General features: G+C 39.7%; 1 protein-coding gene across 1 annotated transcript; it reads left to right on the top strand.

The window, feature by feature from the left end:
* The first annotated feature begins 541 nt into the window (after window positions 1-541).
* Window positions 542-17,306, top strand: Tps1 (Trehalose-6-phosphate synthase 1). Its single transcript, XM_074093402.1, has 12 exons — window positions 542-878; window positions 3,335-3,491; window positions 6,100-6,372; window positions 7,402-7,519; window positions 7,609-8,056; window positions 8,260-8,502; window positions 9,790-9,984; window positions 12,374-12,563; window positions 15,581-15,718; window positions 16,089-16,275; window positions 16,579-16,685; window positions 17,004-17,306. Exons 1-12 carry the CDS (start codon window positions 751-753, stop codon window positions 17,292-17,294), a joined length of 2,475 nt encoding a protein of 824 aa, XP_073949503.1. The 5' UTR covers window positions 542-750; the 3' UTR covers window positions 17,295-17,306.
* Window positions 17,307-17,923: the final 617 nt, after the last annotated feature.

Genomic DNA, 17,923 nt, shown 5'->3' with positions numbered 1-17,923 from the left:
AATAAGCTTCAGTAAAAAGCATTTAGAAAAACTGCGAATGAAAAGATCATGTACCTAAGGAAGTACAGTCGAGTTCATAAACTTGTGAGCATAAATTTGATCAAAGATATCTGAACACGCTTCTACGCCGTTAACAATAGAGTCGTGTTGAGATATTTTTGATCAAAATTTAAATCACAAGTTTATGAACTCGACTGTACGTCTGGTGTTAATTAAGAATAGGAAAATACGCAACTGGAAATTTTGCTACTAGGAAATGTCGATTTTGGGCAAATGATCTAACCAACCCTAATAGCTAACACAATACATACTGGGTGATCCAAAGTATATACTGTCTTATGTTTCATGCGTAATTTTCCCACTTAATTCGGATAAAGCTTTAAACAAAGCAGAAATCGCTACTCGCAGTGGTCGAGACAACCCTCTACGATCGGCGGGTCAGTGGCGATAACCCCCTGACTGCTGCCGGCCTCCGACGCTCGGCGCAGAACTTCGCCCTTACGCGATGCGACCAAGTCTATAAAGCCGACTGACGCACACAAAAGAAGCAGTCTGCCTTCGGTCACCGTCGATGATGTTTATTTAACACAAAACATTAACGCGGGACGCATCTTCTTATCATCCCAGATGCCGAACGAACAGTGAACAGTTTTCATATTTGAATAGCCCTCCTTTTTGGCGGCGCACGCGTACTGCACGCCTATTTGTGATTGGCTGTGTTAGCTGTGTAAGGGAGCGACCAAAAACAACATGAGTGGAACGAACAGTGTCAGTCGGTCAGCGTGCAATAGCAAGTGCAGCATGATCGTGGTGTCGAACCGATTACCTTTTATTTTGAGGAGAAATGAAAAAACCGGCGAATTGGAAAGGAAAGCCAGGTAACTAACAAAACATACTCAAAATATTATTCTTAGCAGTGTGATTAAGAATTAGTTGTCATCGACAACCTATTTTTTTAGATACAGCTTAGCCTTTTAATTTTTAAAACAAAACATTAAATTACCGGGCTTATTACACTGCGTAGTTACAGGATTCCATTATGACGGCATCTAAAAATACTTTTAAACCGGTTCAAGCTGTCGCAATCATTAAATAAAATTATACTACCAGATAGTTCTGATAAATAAACAACACCTGAGATAAATAAACCAAACACACATACTCGTTTGAACGTTATTTACATATTAACTTCGAGAACAATCGAGGGTTTCCATGGAGGGGGTGACCCTTATACGTACCTATTCTCGAATTTTCTCAAAAGTCTAACGTTACATACTGGCTGGGGATTGTGTATGACAAACAATGTTCCAGTAACAAAATATCGCAAACAGACATTTGATATCATTAACGTCATTTTAAAAGTTTGTATACCAACATAGTCAGCTGTTACAATGGAGCCGGCTTCATTGTGTACAACCTGACCAAGTAAGAATGATCGTTTAGTTCATATACGGTTAAGGTGAAGTGGTGCGTCAGTAACTCAATGTGTTATGTTGTGAAATGAAAATAATGGTGGTAACCTTGTACTTGAGTCGTAATGAAACAAGGTCGTTCATGGCCCCTCGGTTCTCGATGATGAGGTTGTACCTACCTCAAATAGACGGCTATTTTTGCGAAACAGTTAAGTATCCGGTAAACATCAGGTGGATTGATTTATTACTTTGACCTTTTCTGTGAACGCTTACAAAACAAACGGAACTGTTTTTTGCTACGATTTTGTTACAGATATTTTAAAGAAATTAGATCATACCTACTACCTATTTCAAAATATGTAACCTACTTGAAGGGCTCCAATAGTTCGTCAAACCTGTCAGTTCAACGACTTACTAGCTATAGTTACTGGGCGGCCTTGTCCTCGGATCCTACTATGTTTAATGATCTTTGCTATTTTAAAAAGGTCGTTGGCTTCAGATCATTATTCAGGCAAAATTACGTTGTTACCTGCGAGTACCGATTACTCGCAGGCGTTAACCAGTTAATCTAATAATTGAGTAAATGACCTTAACCTAAATAAATATCAACCAAGAGCACCGTCTCTTTCTTTTCAAGTGAATGTTTAATAGGTATAAATATTGTTATAAAGTAGGGTCGTCGTTAAGCAGATTCTGTCGTTCCTTAATAGGTCAAGTAGCTAAACATAGAGTTCCTCAGATTAATTAATTAATTAATTAATTGCATTGTTTTAAACTTTCGCAATTTTAACTCACAGGTAGTTATATTAGACCCGGGACATAAACCCTTCTATTCGTGACCACGACCGCTGCAATGTGGTCGAAACGTGGAGATAATCTGTAGCAATAATTGTTGCATTCAAAACCCGGGTGTACCTATGCATTTTGCATCTACTTATAATTATCGTTTGCGTTGACCCACACGTGAACAACTCGTTTGGTGATAACGAAGTGCGGTAAATGGTAAAAATACGACACTAACGAAATATTAGGAAAATTCCTAATAAATAATATTTGGCAGCGAGTGGAACAAACAGTATTCCATAGGTACTAATATTATAAATGCGAAAGTGTGTGTGTTTGTATGTTTGTCCGACTTTCACGTCGAAACGGAGCGATGCGGAGCGGGTGGTAGATTTTTTTTGACATTCATAAGTGCTTGTTGTAGCCTAAATTGAATTAAGATATTTTGACTTTGACTTTGACGGATCGACGTGATTTTTGGCATCTAGAGATAGTTTATGGACCAGAGAGTGACACAGGCTACATTTTATCCCGGAAAATGCACAGTTCCCGAGGGAATGCCACGCAGGCGAAGCCGCGGGCAAAAGCTAGTAGGAAATAATTAGGGCCAAATGGGACATTTCTCATGTGTCTAACTAAAGCTCATGGCTCCATGAAAATTAAGTTTGACATTATTCACGAAATTATGTAGTGTCATTTTACTACCTATTTATTTACATACAATAAGTACCTAAATAGGTCACCACTTGCAGGATTGCAGTTTCAAATATGAACATACCGCTAGAACTTAATTTCTGTAAGTACCTATACCTACTTAAGTATCAAATTTTCTGCCAATAGGTGATCCGAATAAATCGTTAATAATAAGCTAAATAAAATAAGAAATTAGTTAGCAAACCCGCAGTGCAAATGTGAAAAATGACGATCAAAATGAAAATAAAATGTGAAAATAAAAATCCAAACTAAATTTAAGAGCGAGGTCTATTTTTGGTAATGTAATATCAACAGATGCTGCCATTAAACGAATAAAAAGTATACGCTTGGAGCTGTTGCTACTTGATAGTTTAAACTAACTATACTAATATCAGAATAGTACTTACACTCAATGTGTTTGACTACAAGAAGACTATTGTCCACAGTGCGGGCGGCCTGGTCACAGCAGTTGCGCCGGTGGTGATACGCGGCAATGGAATATGGGTCGGTTGGCCAGGTATCCACTTGGATGATCCCAACGAGAAGATCCCAGAATCTGATCCCAATGACAAAGCTCCCACTGCAGGCCTGCTTTCGAAAAAGGTAATAAAGTTTACGCTCACATTGTGACGTAGGTACTCTAATTCAAGTTTCCTGATAGGAACAACACTGTTTCTGGCTATCTGAAACCCTTTAAGAAAAAGATATACGGTTAGGTTTACGTTATGACCCAATTAGCACTAAGTATACCTAGGAACAACTGAACAGCTGACCTTTTTTTATCAGAGGTGATCAGTTCATTGGTTTCCCAATAGTCAAATCTGAACTTTGTCAGACTCTGAACGTCTCTAGGATTTACTCTGGAACCTATGCCGTTCCTTTTGCAGAAGGTGCTACCAAAGCTACAAAATTCAAAAACAAAAGGCATGCGACTGAAATTTCGCAGCCGGCCTTTTCAAACAATACAAATGGGAATAGACACGTTAACAACGGTCAGAACCACTGTGACTCAGCAGTGGCCTTGGATCACGCGTAGCATCCGTGGCTGTCGAATCAGGCACCAATTTCATGATCGTACGCTCGGTGACTTTACTTCTGGCTTTACCTTAATGAGTCTCACTGGTTGACGTGACGCTTCACTGTTGTTAAACAATGAAGCAAATACAAAGACAGTTAAAATCACCTGACCTATATAACTTGGCCATGAAATTGATAAATAGGAGCAAAAACGGCGTCGTTTAGCACCTAGTACGTCTATCGAGATATTAAATGATATGTGAAAATTTATATCATCTAACACTGCATGTACCTACCATTAGGTACAGCATACATCGTTATTTGTTTAGTTTGAAATCAGTATTTACAGTCACCAGAACCAATATATGAAACAACAAAGGGTGCGTAAATATCTGATACGATTCTATTTCTCGGGCCGGTAGGACGTGGACGTGTCAGATATTTTTGCACGCTTCGCTGTGGCATATATTGACGCAGGTGACTGTACCTACTATGTACTTCATGCGAACATAATTAGTTATACCTAAGTAGCTTTACTAGCTTTATTAAATTGTTATCAACGCAAAATAGAGAACACGCAGTATTTTTTCTTAAATTGTAATAGTTATTGAGTTTACTCGTACAAGTTCCCGTTGAACTAAAATAATGTGTTGAAGCCAAATAGCCAATGACCCATTGAAAATACTTGTTGAAGTTGTTGATAGGTTAGACCGATATATGTTGTTATGCAACACTGCACACCTAAATCATTTTGTCAGCATATATATTGAAGAATACAATATTCTAATAATATCATAGTGGAAAAAAACAATCGACACAGTTGATAAAATTTACAACGTCCCTATGTGCTTACTTATTCGCTATCTTTCTATTTTATAACATGATAAAAGTCTATAATAACAATCGACATAATATTACTGACATGATTTTATTAGTATCACTTGTAACTAATTAAATACTTATGGAATTAACATAATGAGTTATATTATGCAGGTTTTATTATCTATCTATGTAGTTAATAAAATCAAGAAAGTAGAGTCTATGACAATTAAACTTCTAATTTACTTTACCTAGTAAGTTACGTTGAGCCGAAGTTTGGCAAGCCGATGAAAAATTGAATGCATTAAAAAGTTTTGTTTTATTTATACATATAAATTAAGAAATAGGTTATGAGAAAGGAAAATAAGAATAAAACTAATTAAAAAAAAACGCTCAGCAAAAATAGCGTAAGCGTAATTAAAAATGACTGACACTTATTTCTCATGGTAATGTAAACAAAAACCATCGACAAATTGCACCTAAAGACAACCCACGAAGCTACAACTGCGGTGCTCGGCAGTAGGTCAAGCCATGCTATCAAACAAACGAAACAAAATATCCGATAAACACTGATATAAGTATAATACAAGGATCCTACTGATATTATGTATAGGTACCTACATGCGAAAGTTTGTGTGTAGGTATATGTGTGTGTGTGTGTGTGTGTGTACTCTTCATGCTAAAATGGCTGGACACATTTCGATGAAATTTGTCTAGATAGAATAATCGATAGGTTATTTTTTATCCATATTTTATTTATAGGTAGGTAGATCTTTTCACTCACGAAGGCGCGCCCCTGCCCCTCCACAGCTAATTATCAATGTGCACGAGTAAACCTCGTACTTACGACTGAGGACACGTTCGAGCTACGCACACATAGACTTGTTGTACGAATACGTTTAAAACTACAATTATAAAATGTGGAGAGGCGCGTCTTTGCGAGTGAACTGATCTGTACGAGATCGAAATAATATCCCGAAATTTCAACCCCTACTACGATTATTTATACCCAACGTTAATGAATATAATGAATTAAGATTGGTTTTCGGAATCTTTTGTATTTTTTATTTCAATTCCAAATTTTTGTTACTTTTACGGTCATCCCGTAAAACCCATATCGAAAATATGCACAGAAAAACCAGAAAAATAAGCCCAGCGCTGGGAATCGAGGACCTGGGTTCGAATTTTCGATATAATGAAATCCATGATGTAATTTTTAGAAATTTTGTAAAATCCAATTCAAAAATTAAATTCAATTGCTGGATCTATTGGTTTACTGATTTACGCGTGTGAAGCCGCGGGTAAACACTAGTATTAAATTAAGCACAACGTTCGTTACCGAAGCGGCTAATATAACGTTGGACCTATTTTACAGATCGTACCGATCCACGCGGAACCGAAACTTTTCGATAGCTACTACAATGGGTGCTGCAATGGAACTTTCTGGCCCCTCTTCCACTCGATGCCTGACCGAGCTACCTTCATCGCCGACCACTGGAAAGCATACATTAAGATCAACCAAGAGTTCGCCGAGAAGACCGTTCATGCGTTGCACCTCCTGAAGGAAAGCAACGAGAAGAATGGATCTCCGCCCATCGTGTGGGTGCACGATTACCACTTGATGTTAGCTGCTAATTGGATCAGACAGGTTAGTTAGGTACCTACAATTGTGAAATACTGAATTGAGGAACCTAATCTATTCTATTCTGATACTTTTTTAACTAACTAGTTATGTGGGGTAAACGTACGCAGTGGGTAACTGTACGCCAATCACATACATTTCAGTCCGAAATATACCTATGTGATTGATTGCGAGGTACACTTACCCACTGCACTGCGTACGTTTACCCCACATGACTCTAACTTATGTTAACTTGTACAGTTCCCAGAACTAATATCAGACACAAAAACCAAGAGCGTGTCGGACACGCCCGAAATAGGGTTCCGTAGCTATTACGAAAAAATGAGTAGATAATATTTTTCTGAGGATTTCGTATTTTGTACGGAATATTCCAAGTTTAGGTATATTTTATATCTTAGGCTGCTATTTTACTCTTAAACTACGTACTAATAATTCTCAAGAAAACTTAACCGTTATAGTTTTCCTTGTAAGTTTGATATACTTACTACCATCCTGAACGCTCGATTTAAATGAAAATTTGCACTTTAAAGTTGAATATTTAGCAAACAAATCACTGAATCGAAAAATCGTTTTAGCAACCCCCTAATGGTTTTAAAATACCTACCCAACGATCTCCCACACTACAAGATTGGATGAGAAAAAAAAATCACCCCCACTTTACGTCTCGAATTTTTTATTGTACCATTTTGTCGGCATAGTTTACATATATATTCGTGCAAAGTTACAGCTTTCTAGCATTGATAGTCCCTGATCAAAACCGCGGACGGACAGACAGACAGACATGGCGAAACTATAAGGGTTCCGTTTTTGCCATTTTGGCTACGGAACCCTAAAAAGGGTGCATAAATATCTGATACGACTCTATTTCTAGAGCCGGTAGGACGCATCAGATATTTTGCAGGCTGCGCTGTGGCAGATATGAATGCAGGTAACTGTACCAGTCTCCAAAAACTAAATACATTTACGCACTTATTACTTAATTTTGCTAGGTATGTGACGGCATGTTATAAAATAGTATTATTGTTGTTTTCACAGCGAGCTGAGGAAGACGACATCAACTGCAAGCTCGCCTTTTTCTTACACATACCTTTCCCACCTTGGGACATCTTTAGACTGTTCCCGTGGTCTGATGAAATTTTACAGGGCATACTAGGTAAGTGCTTTTAGACTTAGATAAAATGTCAAAAATGTGATACCTACTGCCACCTCACCTCTAACGATGCTGTTCTATTCTCTTTCCAGGGTGTGACATGGTTGGATTCCACATTACGGATTATTGTTTAAACTTCATTGACTGTTGTCAAAGAAATTTAGGTTGTCGTGTGGACAGGAAGAATTTGCTAGTTGAATTAGGAGGCCGCACCATTTGCGTCCGCCCGCTGCCTATTGGCGTACCCTACGACAGATTCGTCCAATTGGCCCAAAATGCAAAACCAGTGCTCTCTACTAGCCAAAAAGTGATATTAGGTGTCGATAGATTGGATTATACCAAAGGTTTAGTCCACAGACTGAAAGCTTTCGAAAGACTGCTGCAGAAGTATCCTGAACACATTGAGAAGGTTGTATTATTACAAATCTCAGTTCCATCAAGAACAGACGTGAAGGAATACCAAGATTTGAAGGAAGAAATGGACCAATTAGTGGGGAGAATCAATGGAAGATTCACCACTCCTAACTGGTCACCAATAAGGTAAAGTGTTTGAAACTATGTCGCATTGGTTTAAGACATTATTTGTAGGTATTCAGTGAAAAAGTCAGCCCAATTAAAGAATTGGTTAGAATCAAGTATAAATTGCAATGAATTAATTTTCTTTGCTTCTCTGTTAAAACAATAGAAATCAAACGGAGATACAAATGGCAATGTTACATCTACATTATTTAATACACTTTCAGATACATCTACGGTTGTATCGGTCAAGACGAGCTGGCCGCGTTTTACAGAGACGCCGCCGTGGCTCTGGTGACCCCTCTACGGGACGGCATGAACCTGGTGGCCAAGGAATTCGTGGCCTGCCAGATTAACAACCCCCCTGGAGTGCTGATCGTGTCGCCGTTCGCTGGTGCAGGAGAAATGATGCACGAAGCTCTGATTTGTAATCCTTACGAATTGGATGACGCAGCCGAAGTCATTCATAGGTGAGATACCTTCATCAACATCATCATAATCCCAGCTTATACATGTCCCACTATTAGACACAGAATAAGAGGGCTTGGGCCATAGTTCCCACGCGGGCCCAGTGCGGATTGGGAACTTCACACTCACAATTGAATTGCTTTGCAGTTTTGTGCAGGTTTCCTTACGATGTTTTCTTTCACCGTACAGCTCATGGTAAATTTCAAATGTAATTTTGCACTTGAATCACGAAAAATTCTGAGGCGCGATCCCGGATTTGAACGGGAACCCACTGCTTGAGAAGCCTAGTAAGTCACAAACCACTAAGTCCCCACGGCTCGTGAGATACCTTATTGACGTCATGAAAGTAAAGGAACATCAAAACAATAGGTACATTATAAAAAAATATTAATGAAATAAAAATTCCTCGAGTAATTGCATAGGTGTACATCATGAATTAATAAACTGTAGCTATACACAACACTAAACATTAGTTAAACTGAAAATTATGTAACATTTTGGTTTGATAGAGGGTAGAGTGTGTGTTTGGTAGAGGGTTAAAAGTTTATCTTTTTCATACCGTTTATTCAAATAACCTAATGTTTCAATAAATTATATTGTACTGTGGTCTCAGGCCGTCTTGCAGGAAAAATAAATTTAGATTTAGTAGTTAACCCTGGCTTAAGCTTGACAGTTCCATACATTTTGACACTACTAAACTGAGCTTAACGCTAACTCGAGATTTATGTGTTTCCAGCAAGTAGCCATTAATCACGTAAATTTTCTTTAAAATTATGTACAGTCACCAGCAACAATATCTGACACTAACAAAGCGTGCATAAATATCTCATAGCTATATAGGTACGACACTACTTCTATTGCTTGTAGGACATGACAGATATTTTCGCACGCTCCGAATAGGCAGATATGCAGGTGACTACAGACACAGTTATTACATACGTCTTCGTAATTGAAGTGAGAAGAGGGAACTTAACTGTTAACGTGATGTCCTACATGATTTTGCTCAGAAACTTTATTCCTCCTTTCCTTACATTTTAATATTAGACCCGGGTAGATTTTTAATAATAATAAACTCTTTATTGCCATAGTATAAACAAGTAGAAAAAAAATACGCAGAATTAGGCACAAAGTAAGTCTACACCTTGAGAATGGGTGCCGGTCTCAGCAAAGGCTGGCTATGACTTCCAGCGCTGGTTTTCAGGCCGGGCCCTTTGGCAAGGCTGGCCCCGTAACTAATATTAAGATAAAAAAAAAAACAAAAAAAAACACTGTGCTCCTTGCCTTTCCAGAGCGTTAATTATGCCAGAGGACGAGCGCACGGTTCGAATGAACCACTTACGGCGACGTGAGCAGCTCAACGACGTGGACAGCTGGATGAAGTCCTTCTTGAAGGCCATGGACTCGTTGGAGGACGAGGCCGATGACATCGGCGCTACCTCTATGCAGCCTGTTACCATTGACGACTTCGACGAGTATCTCTCTAAGTAAGTGCGCTGGTTGGTTGTTACTTGTTTAGCGGAGGCCCTTACCTAATTAGATACATAAGTTAAGATATCAAATCAAACATCAAAGCGTTATTCTTCTTTTGGTTTTAAGAGATAGTTTTGTTGGCGTAGCTGATGAATTTGTTTAAATTTCTTCCTTCTCAGCTCTGACTCTTGGACCTCTTTATACGACATCATGACGGCCACTTTCTCGATTATTGTTATTAGCCTGTTCTGTCTCACTGCTGAGCAAAGGCCTCCCCCGATACTTCCATTGCTCTCCGTCCCATGCATATATGGGCCAGTCCTTCAAGAAGTAGTCCAGTTTATCCCGCCATCGCTGTCTAGGTCTACCAGGTCGCCTTTTCGAGTTGTTAGGCGTCCACTCTGTGGTTATGTTTCCTGGCCCACAACTTATCCGCCATGCGGTAAACATGGCTAGCCCAGTCCCACTTCAGCTTAGACGCTGTTCGACCTACATCAGTGATTTGAGTCATGGAGCGCAGGGCGGTGCGGTGTTCCGGATCCGATCCACGAGTTTTAAGCCTAGCATGCCGCGCTCCATGGTTCGCTGGAAAACCCCGATTTTGGACTTCAGAGCTTCCGTCAAGGTCCAGTCGACTCAAGGACCAAGTTTGAGCACCGTAGGTGCTCCTTCTCGTTTACTTATTTTATTATGTATAGGTAGCTAATAAATCACTCTTCTTCGTTCTCCTTCTACTTTTCTTCTTCTTCAAATGTAATTTCGTACATAGTAAATTCCGAAAAACTTAAAGTGTGAGCTCAGGCTCGAATACATGACCTTTTGCTTGAGAAACAAACTTATAACACCCCTCTTTTTGCGTCGGGGGTTAAAAATAGGTCAAATCACTAGGCTGCCACGACTCTTAAAAGCTTTATTAGGATACATAAGACTTCAGACATATATATCTAAAATTATCATGGATGACTTCAGATTAGCTCTGTGGCGCAAAAAAGTACGAAATGAGAGCGTCTACTTATCTGGATCCGTCGCGTAGGTAGGTACCTGTTTGTGACAAAGCTTGAACGCTGTCAACACAAAGTTCAATCACCGGCTGATGTATCATTGACTTCATTTATATTCTAACTAGCTCTTGCTCGCGTCTCCGTCTCTGGGGGGATTTATTGGCAAAATTACGAAATAAAAACTATCCTATGTCTATCCCAGGGTCATAAACAATACAATATCCATAACATATTTCATCTGACTATGAATCGTAACCTGTCTACGGCTCGGGGTTTCGGTCTGCGCTCCCCATAAGTGCCCCTGTGGCAGTGACGTCGACCAGCTAGGACATCACCGACTCTCTTGCCAAAAGAGTGCAGGCCGCTTCTCCAGACATACTGCAATTAATGACATAATACGCCGGTTCCTCGGCAAGTTGCCACCGTCAACGTGCCTTCGTTACTTGAGCCCGCAGGTATTGAAGAGACGATGGTAAGAGACCGGATGGCATGAGTCTGATTCCATGGAAGATGGGTCGTGTTCGTGTGCTTGTGTGGGACACCACTTGCTCTGACACGCTGGCTCCTTCTCATCTCCATGGAACCTGCAACAGAGCCGGTGCAGCATCCGAAGCGGCTGAAGAGACAAAATTATCCAAATACAAGGGGTCTAGGCAAGGCACCGAATATGACTTTGGCCCATTCGGTGCCGAGACCCTTGGTCCTAGCGCTTTAAAACTTTTTAAAGACATTTTGAAAAGATTAGTAGACGTCACAGGTGACCGAAGAGCTGGCAGCTTCCTCGGACAAATAATTAGCCTAGCTATTCAAAGAGGAAACGCTTCCAGCATCTTCAGGACCTTGCCTAAGGACCTCTTAGGCAACCTACTCTTTATGTAATTTGTTTTAGTTTTAGGTTATATTTTATTTTATGTAGGTAGGTAAGTTTGTTAAGTTTTAGGCTGTTTGTAAAAAAAAATAACAATTAGTTTATATATATCAGCAGATAGTTATGTCGCATTTATAATATTTGGTAGTAGAATGGTGCCGTGAGCAATCAAGCAAATAATCTTTGGTGTTTACCAATAAGCAATGTTACAGGTAGTGACATCAGAGGTCATGCACACAAGAAAATGTTATTTATTTATTTCATACACGAGCAACTATCATTACAGGTTATAACCTAATGCAATAGTGCCTAAATTATACAGCGGGATTTTGACATTTACTCATTCATTTTATTCATTCACTATTTATGCAATCAGTTCTTCATGTATTACCTAGTTGTGTGTGAAATCATTCACTTCAACTCTCGTGGCACTTCCTATAAATGTTGCTTTATGCAGATGAAACTGTTCTACAGCTGATATGGGCAATACCATTTTCTAGAAGGTAATCTCTTACAAACGTTTATTGTTTGCAGATACATCGGCTACACGCAGAAATTAGCCCTGCTCTTGGATTATGACGGTACTCTGGCGCCGATCGCACCTCATCCAGATCTGGCCACTCTTCCCCTGGAAACCAAACATACTCTGCAGCGGCTGTCCAACATGTCTGACGTCTACATTGCAATCGTGTCCGGGAGGAATGTTGAGAATGTCAAGAATATGGTGAGTTATAAGCAGGAACGTAGCCAGAGCTGAATTTAAGATTGACATGATCTGATCTTGACTATGAATAAACATATATTATACTATATTTATTATCATAGTCGATGGTATTTCCTAAGGTCGGAGTCGGACAATAGTATTTTAAGGTAGAGCATTGCCCCGTAATGCCTCGCTCCCTTGAATACAGCCCTGAGTTAAAAGTCACGACAACTTTCAACACCACTGAGATGCTGAATTCAGCAATAGATAATCCAGTTTGATTTCACGGTGTGGCCGACTATATGTTTTAGCACTTCCAGCGCCCTGGGTGAGATTTTCACGGCGCCCCCAACTTTTGGGAATTTCCTAGAAAGTATAGGCTTCAGGCGCCCCTTTAGGTCCGGCGCCCGGGGCGGTCGCCCCACCGCGCCCTCCCTACCCTAACGCCGCTACTGTGACCAGCCCTTTAGGCTCTAACGGCCTGGCCACGACTTTGGTCTTAGCGGTGAGCGGGGCGGCGGGCGGCGCGGCGAGGGAGAGCGGAGCGGCGAGCATGCCATGTACTTCGCAGTAGCTTCAGCGGTATCGAGCCGAAGGGACGTATTTAAATTAAAATGGCGTTATCGAAAATTGCTCTTCAGTGCTTCGAAAGTAAGTAGCTCATATTTCAGGCAGGACAATTTGAATATCAGAGAAGGAGTGCACGAACTAAACATAAAAAAAAACAGCCGAATTGATAACCTCCTCCTTTTTTTGAAGTCGGTTAAAAAGCAAAGTCTTTTGATCACATGCCTCAACTTACGCTGAGGATGTTTCGACAGCCATAAGGCGGGCCTATTTAAAATTTCGGTGATACAAATAGTTCTGTATCCATTTTGTCGTGCGCGAATCGTCTAAAAAATTTTGTTCCTTGTTTTACCGCCCGATGCGTCCCGCTAATAACGCCGTTCGCGCCGCTCTGAGTCGTGGCATGGAGTAAAATCGCGCGCGACGTCGCCGGCCGCGGTGGCTCGTGGCATGCTTCAAGCGTCTTTTGAATTTGTTACGGCCGCTCGCCGCTCACCGCTGCCGCTGCCGCAAGTCGCGCGAGTTCGTGGCCAGGCCGTAAAACCTAACTAACTAACTTTAGGTCTTTATATTGTTTTTGGTTTACTTGTATACCCATTAATGTATGACTGTATGTGTTTTATAAAATAAATAAATAAAATTTACACATTCAGTTGGAGGACTCTACCATGGATTTATATTGGAATGGATGACGTAAGTTAGATGGAATAAGTATATGAGAACCGAATGTATCACTTCTTGAATACGACAATCGGTCTATACCTAATCGTATTAGAATTATTTAAATCTATCTGCACAATTTACGTTTTTGCAATACGCGAGTCCGAAAGCAAAGGTTTATGATTTTTTTGGCATAAAATCAAAATTAAGATTGACACGCAAGACAGTTGACATGCGTCTTCTAACTAAAATTCGGGTCCCTGAATAGGTACGACATTCTATTTTTTAATCGTAAAATCGCATGCAGCACTTGAAAGTATGTGCACCTACTTACGTAATTCTTGAAATTGAAGTATCGACCTCCTAATAGGTCATTTTAAAGTAGTTTTGCACGTGTATAAAACATATGTTATTAGTTGACGTCAACCTTATCTAAGTCAATCATGACCCGGGGCGTGATGAAACGGTGTGAACATAGTGATCAAGTATTCATAGCTAATTAACTTGTTTACTAACGAAAACCTTTGATACTGTTTACTTATTTAATTTGTAGTACCTACTTAGGAACGTGCATTGCGGAGTTTAAATAATCATTTTTTTTAAATGACCTGGATTGCTTGCCATTCAGTATCTTCTATCTGGGGCACGTCTGTGCTCCTGCCATGTAGGGCAAAAAGGGAGAGACATATGCATTCATTTTTCTTACCTCAGTAGATACTCTCTACGATCTCTTCTCTACGTCATTCTGAAACATTTGAACCCCTCCCCCCTGATAAATACTTATGTACACGCTTAATTACCTAATAGGGGTAATAATTTGTGCGCGCGTGTAGAAGCGCACGTACCTACTAAAGCACTAATAATGCTAAAGAAGAAAGAAGACAATAATTAAGTAGAGTAGTCGGTAGATAGCATGGCCTAGCGAGTAGTAGGTAATTATTTTATTATTAGTATTGTATCGAAATAACGATACAATCTATACCTATCTCTTTGCATCATCAAAGCACTGAAAATAAATGACGACCCGAACGAAAGCAAACAACTTTCAAGATATGCCATAACAAATAAAATTAACGGCTTTTGTGGGTGTGAATGTACCACAGTGCCTTGAGTATCTGCAAGGTCTCTATTATCGTACGAACTTTGACTCGCATTATCACGTACGACATAAAACAAAAATATTTATGTATTACATTATATGTATCTTGAGTATGTACTACGGTTTATTGTGGTAACCTGGTTATGTGGTATCTTAGTTAAATGTTACGTAATGTTTGCGTAGTCAATGTAAAGGGGCCGGGCTGCCGATGTGCATATATTTATCTTCTAATAGTCAAAGTCAAATACTACGCGTAACACCAATAGCCGCTGCGACATCCCAGTATGTTCACTAATAATTTCAACAGTGTACTTAAGAACACATTTGATTCCAATTAAATGGGTAGTTGCGTACCCTATTTTCTATATTTCTTTGTTAATAATATTTTTGTACGAATAATTTAAATTTGTTTATTTTCCTGCTATCCTCAATTGTTTAGCCGATTGATGTACCTAATAACAGTAGGATATCAGGATGGCTAAAACTTCTACCCAACCTCTTGGGAGCCGAACCTGTTTGGGCCTACGGATGAGACAGTGGCAGTTGATGCACTTCTTAACATTGAGGAAGGACCCTCATCCGATGAGTTTGCCACGGGCCCATGTGGAAAACCAATGCTTATCTCGTATCAACTTTTGCAGAGGGCCTCAGATTCATCTCGGCACCAAAGACTGAATCAAACTAAACTTAATCCCAATTTCTTATTGTTTAGGTGGGCATCGAAGGCATAACGTATGCTGGTAATCACGGTTTGGAAATCTTACACCCCGATGGCAGCAAATTTGTACATCCAATGCCAACAGCGATGCAAGGCAAGGTGACGGAGTTGCTCAAATCCTTGCAAGAACAGGTAATAACTGCACACCAGAAATGTAGGTACATCATAAATTTTGATTTTCGCAGTTTTGTCTTTAGGAATATCGTACTTAGAGATTTTTTTTCTATTTTCGAAATTTTGCTACGGAGCCGATTAGAAATTAACGAGGAAGTGGCAACAGTTGCATACGACTAGTTTAAGATAATGAATGAATTATAAGCTCGAATCGTTCTAGAGCCAATTTCGCACCTCGCCTCTTTCTGCCCAGCCTCCTGCAAAAGATTGTCATTTCAGCTCGACAAATTTGTTTGCAAGCACAAGCCTGCATTGCGCAGCGATGGTTTTCAGTCCCTCAACAGATTTTCAGTTGTTTTTCCTTCAATTTAACCGCCTAAATGTACAGGTGTGCAAAGACGGCGCGTGGGTGGAGAACAAAGGGGCGCTGCTGACATTCCACTTCCGCGAGACGCCGCTGCCCAAGCGCGCCGCCCTGGCCGATAAGGCGCGAGAGCTGATCGCCGCAGCTGGTTTCACGCCCGCCGCCGCGCACTGCGCCATCGAGGCTAAACCACCCGTACAGTGGAATAAAGGTGAGAAACTGGAGGCTGTAACATTAAGTAAAATTTGCACGCCATTTGCCAGTACACCTATTGGCAAAGCTCAGACTGACTCAGATTGGCGAGTAGAAATGTCGTTACGAACAAGACACCAAGTTTTTCTCAAGAAAAGGAGGAAATGCGCCAAATACTCAAACTTAACAGCGCAGCTATCACTACCAAGCTGAACATTTCTCGATTGTCGCCCTGGAAAAGCCAAGCCTATGTTCCATTTCAGCCCTATAATGTCAGAAGTTTACTAGGTAATTCCATAACTTTTTATTTTATTTCTGCCAGGTCGTGCATCCATTTACATCCTAAGAACCGCTTTTGGATTGGACTGGAGTGAGCGCATTAGGATTATATACGCCGGCGACGACAACACCGACGAAGACGCTATGCTGGTAATTATAAACCACATTAATACATTCTTCCTGTTAGATAATTTTGACATTGGGGGACTTTCCAACTACATCTCAAATTAATGTAGTATTCAAACGGTAGAAATACGAGTATTTTACATATCCTCTGCAGGTATAGGTAATTGAGCATATTTTGCCATGATCGGTAGAGAATCAAATGGTTACGTATACCATACCTTTTCATACTTTCGCATTAACTATTAAAATTAATGCATTTTATTTCTTCATCCATTAGTTCACCTATGTATTTAGCCGTCTTCCTATACTATAGGACCTATAGCATTATTTTCTTATTCTCAGGCCCTGAAAGGTATGGCGGCTACGTTCCGTATAGCATCGTCCCACATCACTAAAACTTCTGCTGAGCGGCGACTGTCGTCTACGGACTCAGTCTTGGCCATGCTTAAGTGGGTCGAGAGACATTTCTCCAGACGTAAACCCAGAGCCAACTCTTTGACGTACAAAAATGCTAGAAAAGCAAAAGATTCCTTCCACATGCACATGACGTACCAAATCCCACCCAAGACATCGCCTAGAAACACCCCTCCGCAAAGCCCAGACAAAAACTCTAGTGGCTCCGAATCAAGTTAATTCTAACGCAAACACACATAACTACGTATAATCTTAGAGAATTATATTACCTAGTTCAGTGTACCTAGTAGTGAAACTGCTTTGACAATGTGGTCGTTTTACTTAAACTACTTTCCAAATGTGTTGTTGATACGTATTATTTACCTATTTAAAGTATTTAAATGATAAAATGTACCTTACATTACAATTTAAAGCGAAAAACACAATTTTGAAGCAGTTAAAAGTGTAGTTTAAGAGGAAATATGGATACGTGAAGAGGTCATATAAATGTGCTTTAGAAAGCCACTAAGTTTTTCCTAATTTTGCATGTTATATAGGTATGTATGTTATTTGAATAAATATTTATATGATAAAATTGTGGAACTGTATGGACAAAGGCAATATTTTTTGCAAATAAATAATTAAATTACGTTTGCATTTAACAAAACAAATGTCTTTTGTTTATACTGTTATCACGCATAGACTAGGTATTTATTGAGCCTGGTATTGATGTAATCAATATCTAAATATGCCAGAATATTTAAAGGTGAAGCCAAGAAATCATCTTTATGATTGTTTTTCAGCTGTGTCAAAATAAGTCTTGATATTTGCAATCCTGATAAGTAACTAATAAATGTCAACAAGTTACT

The sequence above is a fragment of the Choristoneura fumiferana genome, chromosome 10, assembly GCF_025370935.1.
Source record: "Choristoneura fumiferana chromosome 10, NRCan_CFum_1, whole genome shotgun sequence".
NCBI lineage: Eukaryota > Metazoa > Arthropoda > Insecta > Lepidoptera > Tortricidae > Choristoneura > Choristoneura fumiferana.
This window is presented reverse-complemented; position numbering and strand designations above follow the sequence as displayed.

Coding starts and splice junctions, on each gene's coding strand:
- Tps1 (XM_074093402.1), top strand. CDS start 751: ATGAGTGGAACGAACAGTGTCAGTCGGTCAGCGTGCAATAGCAAGTGC. Junction 8,503..9,789: donor GCAGCCGAAGTCATTCATAG/GTGAGATACCTT, acceptor TTGCCTTTCCAG/AGCGTTAATTATGCCAGAGG. Junction 16,276..16,578: donor ACCCGTACAGTGGAATAAAG/GTGAGAAACTGG, acceptor TATTTCTGCCAG/GTCGTGCATCCATTTACATC.